General features: G+C 34.9%; 1 protein-coding gene across 1 annotated transcript; it reads left to right on the top strand.

Annotated features, from left to right (window-relative positions):
• Nucleotides 1-451: 451 nt before the first annotated feature.
• mob1a (MOB kinase activator 1A) lies at nucleotides 452-6,323 on the top strand. The gene is made up of 6 exons (XM_007239683.4): nucleotides 452-681; nucleotides 2,023-2,189; nucleotides 2,413-2,506; nucleotides 2,827-2,960; nucleotides 3,978-4,141; nucleotides 4,271-6,323. The coding sequence occupies exons 1-6, from the start codon at nucleotides 668-670 to the stop codon at nucleotides 4,346-4,348; spliced, it is 651 nt and encodes a 216-aa protein (XP_007239745.1). The 5' UTR covers nucleotides 452-667; the 3' UTR covers nucleotides 4,349-6,323.
• Nucleotides 6,324-10,189: the final 3,866 nt, after the last annotated feature.

The following is a 10,189-nucleotide window of genomic DNA, read 5'->3' as shown; positions in this document are numbered from 1 at the left end:
ATAAATGTTTATATAAATAAAAAAAATTTTTATAAACCTTATTAATATGCTATGTCTTTGTTTAAAAGCATAATATAAAGTATTTCAGCATGAAAGCGTGTATTTGTAATGTGTAATGTGTCCTGTATCATAACTATATCTCTGCTGTTTGTAAGTCGATACATTGTCTATGTATATGATGTCTATGCGTAGTTCTCTCAGAGTCGGATGAGAGCCTGCCCACCTGCCAACTAATTCCTATATCATACAGCGGGGGTAATATGTAATGTATTCATTGGGGGCAATGTGTGATGTATACAATTGGGGTAATGTGTGATGTATAAAGTGGGGTGCTGTATACAGCGGGAGTAATGTGTGATGTATAAAGTGGGGTGCTGTATACAGTGGGGGTGGTGTGCGATGTATACAGTGGGGGTAGTGCACTGCACTGCATCTCTTCCGCTGCGCAGCTGCTGCGCTGTTTTTAGATACACACACTTCCTGTTTCAGCAGTTTCTCTTCTCGTCAGTCTTTGCGCTTTTCAAACTCCTACAAATACTTTAAATCCACACTTTAATGCCTTAAACAGCGCTTCAGTGAAGAGCTTACCCCTGAACCACACACCGTATTTTATCGGAGTAATTCCTCAGCCAGCGACGGGACTGAAAGTTGAAGAAAGTTAACGGAAATGAGTTTCTTATTGTAAGTACTGTAGCGCTCCGCCTGGGTTTAGCGCTGGTCCCTCTGTGAGTTCGTCTGCTGGGGATATGCTGCTCACTTTAGCTAACACGGCTTTAAGTAGTTTTGTGTTTTATTTAAAGAACTGATGAGTGTTTCATATTCGTCAGCTAATAGTTAACTATCTAATAGCAAGAATAGCGAGGAGGGGGCTAGTTCGGTTAGCTAGGCTAGCTTTAGCTGGCTAGTATGTATGAATTAAAATATGTAGGTTAGGTTTGTCTATTTAGCTAGCTTTAGCTCACAAAGCTGAACCTATAAACAGTTCCTCTCATAAAGTTCTTTCTTTTTAGCTGAAATAAGTTTTTAAAAAGAAGTTTGGTTAAACAATGGCTGATTCTAAGCCTGTGTTATTGTCTCCTAAAGTGTTAGTGTTGTCCCTTTCCCTGTATTCACTGATCTATATATCGTTCTTCATTAGTGTGTTGAAATGTCTGTATCGAGCACATTATTAGAAAACAAAACATCAGTGTGAATTTTACACAAACAATTTCGATACAATGAGGAAATTAACGATAAGATTTAAGGAATGTGTTCTAGTTAGTATTTGGCTGGTTCCCATATTAATCTTTGCTGGAAAGTAGACTGTTTTTGATAACTGTCTTGTAGTAAGGTTGATTAAGGTGTAAACTAATTTTTTTAGTAGTAAATATTCATTAATGATTTAGTTTAAAGATCTATTAAAATATCTAATATATCTAATAAGTTTAAAACATATTTTTGGACTTGAGCAGTTATGCTTAATATGCCTCTACACTTCAGCATATCTGTCTGTCTGCCTGCTGCTATTGGCTGTTACAGCATTAATAAAAGTGCATTGCTGACAGTTGTCGCCATGTTGTTGCAAGAACTGAGATGTATGAAGAAACAGGAAACAGTCATTATTTAGTCATACCGCATCGTCTCTGTGATGATTGACTAATTACTGGTTGTTGTCGTCTTTATACGTCTAAATTCCTGGCACAGCGGGGTGTTTTAATATTAACACTAGCTGTGCCGGATACAAATACTGTCTTTAATTTCTTATTAACCTATGACATTATTAATGCTGCCAAAGGGGATTTCCTCTAGCTTTGTGCTCCAACGTAGCAGACCTAGTAAAACCACAGTCTCGAACTAGAATATAGATATGGAAGTGTTTTAGCATGAAATATAGAAAGAAATAATGCAGCATTTCTGCGGGAAGATTCCAATGGTTATATGTGTTATGTGACAATGACACAAGAGGATTTGCTTTGGGGGGGATCAGCAACATGTTTAAAACATTAAAAATGTTGAAAAAAAATCTTACTGCTTTCGCTTTAGTGCAAGTCGGTCTTCAAAGACATTCAAACCAAAGAAGAACATTCCAGAGGGCTCTCACCAGTACGAACTCTTGAAGCATGCTGAAGCCACTTTAGGAAGTGGCAACCTTCGAGCTGCTGTTATGCTACCAGAGGGAGAGGATCTTAATGAATGGATAGCCGTAAATAGTAAGTCTATAATAATAAGTCTCTATATCTGCATGAGTGAGAGTTAATCTGTCAGAGACACCTGAAGAACAATTTCTATAAACACATTCAGTTATGTACAATGTGCAATGTATAAATCAGTCTAGCTCTCTGTCTAGAAAGAGATACAGAGGCTGTCATGATATAGCAAAAGGATCCTGCATATTGATGACACTATTGTTTGTTTGTTTTTTACATATAAAAGCTGTGGACTTCTTTAACCAGATCAACATGCTTTATGGCACCATTACTGAATTCTGCACTGAGACCAGCTGCTCTGTTATGTCTGCAGGGCCCAGGTAAAAGAAAATCATTTAAGGGTTCTGTTTTGCTTTGTTGTTTTGGTCCACTAGGTCTGTGTGCATATATAATATGTTCTTTATAATCATATAATCACATAATGTTTATCAACAAGCCCTAAGTAAATAAATATGTTCTCGTCAGTAATTTATGAAAACAGGATTTTTAGTGTCAGGTTCCCAACATGACGTGATGTTACTGGTGTATCTGTATAGGCCTTTGCATCACTGTTAATCATTCTTGATGTGATAAATTAATCAAAACTGGATGTTAAAATGTGTGTCCAAACATCCAACATTCGAGTTTTATGTTTGTACAGGTATGAGTACCACTGGGCTGATGGTACCAACATTAAGAAACCAATCAAATGTTCTGCTCCAAAATACATTGATTATCTGATGACCTGGGTTCAGGATCAGTTGGATGATGAAACAATCTTCCCTTCAAAGATTGGTTTGTATTGTTTTTAATCCAGAAAACATTTGTTAGAATGATGCTTATTCCATATAAGTATATACTAGTGGTGTCAATCACAAAAAAACTTAGTCATAACTTAAATTAATTTGAAGAATGTAAGATTGGAATTATATTTATATTGGAGTTGTCAGTCCCTTAAAATATAATGTATTAATCACAACAGTATTTTTTTTATTAATCATGAGTAAAAAATAAAAGGCTAAAATGCTGATACTTCCCTGTATCGTAAGAGGGAGACAAAAATAAGTGTGGTGTGTAGTGCCTGGCAGAATAGAGTCTTTTTAAATTATTATAATATCTCAGTGTAGTTGTGATGCTTTATAAATTAGTGCTGAGTAAGCTTTAGCATTGAACATAAGGAAGTACAAACACAGAAGCTCAAATGAACCCTAGTGTAGTACTGCAGAAAATGTATGGATTAATCCAGGCAGAATAGAAATCTTGCCATGCACAGCAGCAGCTGTGTTTGACAGCACTACCATATACATATAACATTAAAGGTTTGGGAACCCTTTAGAATTGGTGATATAATTCAAAATGTATCTTCTTTCAACGATTGCAAGCTGTCCTGGCCCAGATGGAGCAAAACAGACCCAAAGGACACTGCCAGCAATCTCTCTCTGGAGTCCAATCTTTTTAGAGATGGTTCTGCAACCATTTTCAGTCTAATGAGACTTAATTTTTTTGAGCTCCTCCTTTGTTCTTGCCATGATACACTTTTACTTCCACAAACGGGTTGTGAAGATCAGATTTTGATAGACCCAACTTGCACCTGTTTGTCACTGCATTGATCAAAAATACCTGACTCTCCTTTCAAATTATCTGCTAATCCTAGTGGTTCATATACTTTTGCCACCCGCAGGTCTGTAATATCTGTGATAAATAAATGGGCAAATTTTATAATTTGTTTTATTTAATATTTTAAAGGATACACAAAATCTGAGACACCAATGAGGCCATACTCTAGTAATTGTGATAACATTGTTTTTTTAGGTGTTCCTTTCCCCAAAAACTTCATGTCTGTGGCAAAGACCATTCTCAAACGCCTGTTCAGAGTCTATGCCCATATTTACCACCAGCACTTTGATTCTGTCATGCAACTGCAGGAAGAGGCCCATCTCAACACTTCCTTCAAGCATTTTATCTTCTTTGTGCAGGTGAGATGACACGCACAAGGCATAAGCATCTTAATTTTTGTGTGCGCAAATGTAAATACATTTTTGTAGTTGTATGACAAGGAAAAATCATCTCTCCTGTTTCTTTTGCTCCTTGTTTTTTTGTGAAAGGAATTTAACCTGATTGATCGCAGAGAGCTGGCTCCCCTGCAGGACCTTATTGACAAGTTGGGTACCAAGGATAGATAAAAAAAATCTACTCATCACTGAATCATTTGTGCCTCAAAGCACTTTTATCAACAAAATTTTACCTTTGTTTCCTTTGTTGGAGGGGGGGTTTGAGGTTACCATGTTGCTGTCTGTTAAATAAATGTTTAGGGACCATTTGTGAATGAAGATTAAAAGCTTAGATATATTTTGTGAAACTCCTTCATAAAAGCAGTTAAGCAAAATATACCTTTTTATAATGTTTTTGTTTTTAAATGGAAATGAAGTTGTTTTAATATCAAAAACTGCTATAACTGTGCACATTTCACTGTAAGTGTACAGTATGTGAACCCTTTGGGATTACCTGGATTTCTGCATAAATTGGTCACTTAATGCGTTCTGATCTTCATCACAACAATAGACAAACACAGTCTGCTTAAACTAACACCACACAAAAAAATATATGTTTGCATGGTTTTATTGAACACAACATGTTAACATTCACAGTGCAAGGTGAAAAAAAATGAACCACAAGGGTAATTACTTTTCTAAAAGCTAATTGGTGCCAACCTGGAGTTCAGTCAATGTGATGATTGGATGTGTTGGTTAAAGCTGCCCTGCCCTATAAAAAACACACAGCAGTTTTGAGTTTGCTGTTTTTAAGAATCATTGCTTGATGTGAATCATGCCTCGCACAAAAGAGTTCTCAGAAGACCTACGTTCAAGAATTGTTGACTTGCATGAAGCTAGGAAAGTGTTATAAAAGTATCTCTAAAAGCCTTGATGTTCATATGTCAACGGTAAGACAAACGGTATACAAATGGAGAAGTTCAGCACTGTTGCTACTCCCTAGGTGTGGTCGTCCTGTAAAGATAACTATTTGTGTGTGGTATTAGTTTAAGCAGACTGTGTTTGTCTATTGTGACTTAGATGAAGATCAGAACACATTTATTGACCAATTTATGCAGAAATCCAAGTAATCCCAAAGGGTTTACATACTTTTTCTTGCAACTGTAGATCATTGGTCATTGGTAAATGTTCATTACTCAGAAATACTTGTTTAAAAAAAAACCACTGTTTTGCTTGTTGGTCAGTTTTGTTCTATTAAATTTTAGAATATCATACAGTATTTCTTTTTCATGTCAGTTACAGTCTGCTTATTTTACTTTTATTGAAGTAATTCTTATTTTACTCTTCATCGGACAGTATCGTTGTTTTAAACCAAAATTTTGTATATTCATGCAAAATGCAATATTGAATGCAGTCGCCTAATTCAAGTTTAGAAATATGTTTTTTTTATTTAGAAAGTGATTTTTTTGTACACTGCTTTTATCGCCAGCTAACGATTTCATTTTTTGGATTGTAGCTATATGTGTGTTAGTGTCACACAACAGTAAATGTTTGAATAGAGGTGAATTGTTCTAAATGATCTTAAATAATGTATGCTGTTACTGTATAGTACAAGTCACATTTAAGATTGAGTAAATGTATATATTTTTATACCGGGAATATTTTCCCATTTTGGTAAAACTCTTTAAGTGCTAAACTTTTGTATGTTTATAGCATTTGCAAGATGAATAGAAGTAGCCAAAAGTTAAAATGTTTGTCCAAAAGCATCTCAGTGTTAATATAATCTTAACTGGTGACGAGTTTGCACTGTAATGCTTGCTTTTACATTTACCAGTTAGCTTAGTTTTGATATGCTTTCGGGAAATCCATCCCAGTTTGCCATTTCAAGATATTTTTTAGCACCAGTTTTTTTTAATAAAGAAGGGACATCTGTGACTTGGGTCCATTAATTTCCATAACAATCTGGTGCATTTTTCTGGTGAATTGTCCATTATATCTTGCCTTTTATTTTGCAATTATGAGAGCAAGTTTGTATACTTACCCTCTAGTGCTTAAACTACTAATAGCATGCATTTATTCTTAAACTGCATCTGAGCGGAGCTTTGTGCCTTAAGTTCCTCCTTTTTCATGTGTCATTCAGTTGTTAAATAAAAAGTATTGCACTCTGTCACTGTTTTACTTTCTGGAACATACAGTGCAGGAGATGCCTGCCTTCCGTATTGCATTGCTCTAAAATCAGTATACATTTTTTGTGGTAATTTGTGTAATACAATTCCTAAGATATGACTATCTGATAATTTATTTGTAATGAAAAAACAATTTCAGTAAAAAAAAGAGAAGCAGAACGTCATGTGCGACAGTGTGTTAAACTTTTAACTTTTATCTAGAGAAATGAGAGGATCTGATTATCTTCTAGATATTTTAAGTGTCACAGTTAGTATTTCCCCTTGCTTCCAAAATGTGTTGAAACTTTCAGTTCCTTGTGAATGATTGAAAGTTGTTGCAGAGGATGATCAAATTGGAATTGGACACATGTATTTCCCTTATTAATTGTAATGCTTTGACTGACAAATGTCAAATATTTCATGTTTATTAAGTGTTTAAAGTATGGTGTGCATTTTAGTTGTGTTTTTTTATATTAACATTTCATTAAAAAAATGAAATTTTGACTTGGACACATTGTGGAAATGAGAATTTTACCCTAAAAAAGCCTACTTTTCAAAACATGTACAAGACAGACCTGACAGATAATAATAACAGACATCCAAATGAGGGCAAATGGTACTGTAGAGGGACATTCTTAGCTATTCTAAATAATAAAGTAATAAAATCAGTACAGAGAGGGAATAAGTAAATAAAGAATGTCTATAAATTACAATTTGCCTTTTCAGAGAAATGCAGATGTTTTAGATGTATTTCATAACAAGAGCATTAGCGCAGTGTTGTGTAGAGCTGGTTATAGTGACGGGCTCATCTGTGTACTGTGGGCCCTTCTTTACTCACACAGTCAGTTTTTTTAACTGACTTGTTTTACAGTAATATAATACAGGAAGATATACTATTCCTGAATAGTATTACTGCAAAAATAGTTCATTAAAATATTGACTGCTTGAGTACAAAAAGTTTTTTTAATTGACTAGATTTGGAGTGATATAATACAGGAATATATTGTCATACATTGTAATATAAATATAATTGCAATATATGGGACTTTTATTTTGAATGTAAAATGTAGAGTGGTGCCCTGTTGCGTAATAGAGCCACGCAAATCCTGCACTCCCGGTCTTCCGCTCTGTGGGGAGTTTTTTGTTAATTTTGTTGTATTTAGGGATGTTCGTGCTGTAATTCTAATATCCCTGCCGTTTTCATGTCGTTCAGCGTCGTGTAAACACAGACAGTGCGCATAATTTAAATAAACTTCTGTATCTAGTTAATGCTTTTATCAGGTTGTTTAGCTGATGCTGCGCTGGTACTGCGCAGTGGTGGGTGTCGGATTGATATTAATGTGCTCACAGTGCTCGATAGTGAAACAGCGAGAGCCGGTGTTCTGACGAGTTGTGCTCCCCTCCCCTGTCAAACCGTGCTACCCCAGTGTAGTTATATTTAAACGTAAAAATACCATAAATAAACGCCAAATATGAAAATGCTCCCTGCTGAAGTGAATGGGTTGAATAGTGGGAAGCCTGAATTAATATATCAGGGTAAAATGAAGGGAAGTGGGGTAATTAGTATTGTATTTTCCTTGTATTTATGTATTTAACTGTTATATTATAAGTTTTACTATCAGCTGTCACTTACACATTTAAAACACTCCAAAACAATGAGCGGTTGTTTAACATCGGTTGTTTAATACACTCAAGTAAAACAGAATTACCAGTAAAACACATGAACAAAGAAAATTTGGGTTCACGCATGCGCACTAGTGGTAAGAAGCACACATCGATGGGTAGCACAATTCGACAGAACACCGGGCTGGTTTTAAATCAGGCGCACACAGTGGCGTCCCCTGTAGGCTGCTGTAGTGCGGCCAGAGAGTCTCTACAGAGGAGAATACCCACTTAATAGTATTATCCATGTTTGTATGACCACCAGAGGGCGCTTCCGATTGAGTTCAAAATCAAAGTTTATGATTAATGTAAATGTGAATGTTTAATCATTTTAATACTGAAAAATGTACTACTTATTTAAACATATAACAATATAAAATGTTCAGCACCGCAGACAAAAACTCCAGTGATCTGGCTGTAATTCATACCTGTCAAGTCTCCCGTTTTGGCCGGGAAACTACCGTATTTTACTCCTCTTTCCCGCCGTCCTCCCGTATTAGTATTTTCCCGTAAATGTCCCGTATTATATTAACATTAAAAAATATATATTATTGAGGAGACAGGGCACTGACCGCGCTGTGTCTCTTAACCAATCGTGGAGCCGGTTCAAGGAGAAAGTCCCGCCTTTCAGGAGAAACAGCCAATCAGCTTGCAAAGGAAGGTCAGTGTGGTGAAGCCCCTTGTCGCTGTGAGTTCAGGCAGCTAGTCGGAGCTGCTGATGTTAAAACAGATCTGGATATTCAGAGATTTTTCTAAAAGAAAGGTAACGGTTGGCTAATCATGTAAACTGTGATGATATATTTCTGATAGCTGTTTAAAAATACTCGTCTCCGAAATAAAACACACAGATTAAACCTTTAAAATAAAAATAATTACAGCTTGTGACTCAGTTTAACTAGAAACGTGGAGAGGACCGAAATGAACTGAACTGATCAGGGGTGGAGTGATCAAAAGGAAGAAGTATTAATTAAAAATTATTAATTGTGTAGACCCATTAGGACTAATTTTTACTGATGGAATATATGTGGTCCATGTCCTTTTAGTAAAAGCTCATGATACTATTTTTAGGTCACCTACAGTCATTTTGCAGAATTTGTGCACCCTTTGTTAAATTTTAAATCCATTAAATAAATTAAAAAAAATATATCATATAAAAGAGTGCATTTATGCCAAAAATACATGAAATATTTTAAATATCTAAAAAAAGGGTAATTTGGCTAAATTAAAAGAATGACATATGTAGGAATGTCCACAACATTTCAGATTCTGATAATCTAATTGTAGTGTGTAAGTGGTTCACATGTGGTTATTTTAGATTTTTTGTAAACCTGTCTTAAAATGTAAGGGATACTGAACCTTCGTTGGGCTGGTGGGACGGCTTTAAGTGGACAGAGGAAAATATCCCTTATTTTTAAATCTAAAACTTGACAGGTATGCTGTAATTCCAGCATCAGCTCACCAACCAATCAGCTCACAGTAGCAGCAATGCAGCGTTTAATATAGCAAAACGAAACAGGTGGGTGATTCTCATGAAGACCTTCACATTAACATAAAAAAGTTTTTCACCTCATTGCAGCATTTTTTCAAGTTGAGAAGCTAAAATAGAATGTGTATTTTACTATATTGATTATTTTTTCATATAATTTTTTAAAAATAGAATTTTATTATCATTTGAAGTTTATATGATCCAGAATAATTCTCATTACCGTTACAGTAAATGAAGAAGCTAGATCAATGGATAAAATTATTTTTTGATGATTAATTTCATATTTCCACAACATATCCCATCAACTTAACAGCACAGTCCTTGACAATTACTTTGATCTTGTTTTTTTTAAATAATTATAGTTAAGCAACTCTCATTACCGATACAACATTTGTAATATATATTTTAATTTTTTAATTTATGGAAATGAATTTAGAATATGTTTGATTAAAAACTCATGTGGACAATAGGTGAGGGATATACTATAATAAAATGAAGAAAAGTTATGATAAGATGTGAAACATTTTTAAAAATTTAACATTTTAGATCCATAACGGTAATGAAACTTAGTTAAGGCAATTGTGTAACAAAACATGGAACCAGAAAAACAAGCAAATTTCAATGAAACATATGACAAAGAAACTCTAGCCTTGGCTGCTGTCTTCTTGCGTTCAATCTCTGTCAGTCTTCAAAAAATGAATATAATCATTAGACTAATCA

Source organism: Astyanax mexicanus, chromosome 22, assembly GCF_023375975.1.
Source record: "Astyanax mexicanus isolate ESR-SI-001 chromosome 22, AstMex3_surface, whole genome shotgun sequence".
NCBI classification, from domain to species: domain Eukaryota; kingdom Metazoa; phylum Chordata; class Actinopteri; order Characiformes; family Acestrorhamphidae; genus Astyanax; species Astyanax mexicanus.
This window is presented reverse-complemented; position numbering and strand designations above follow the sequence as displayed.

What these genes read in the sequence shown, in the direction of transcription:
- mob1a (XM_007239683.4), top strand. An exon ending in GTTATGTCTGCAGGGCCCAG is followed by an intron (nt 2,507 to 2,826) that starts GTAAAAGAAAAT and finishes ATGTTTGTACAG; the next exon opens with GTATGAGTACCACTGGGCTG. An exon ending in AATCTTCCCTTCAAAGATTG is followed by an intron (nt 2,961 to 3,977) that starts GTTTGTATTGTT and finishes TTGTTTTTTTAG; the next exon opens with GTGTTCCTTTCCCCAAAAAC.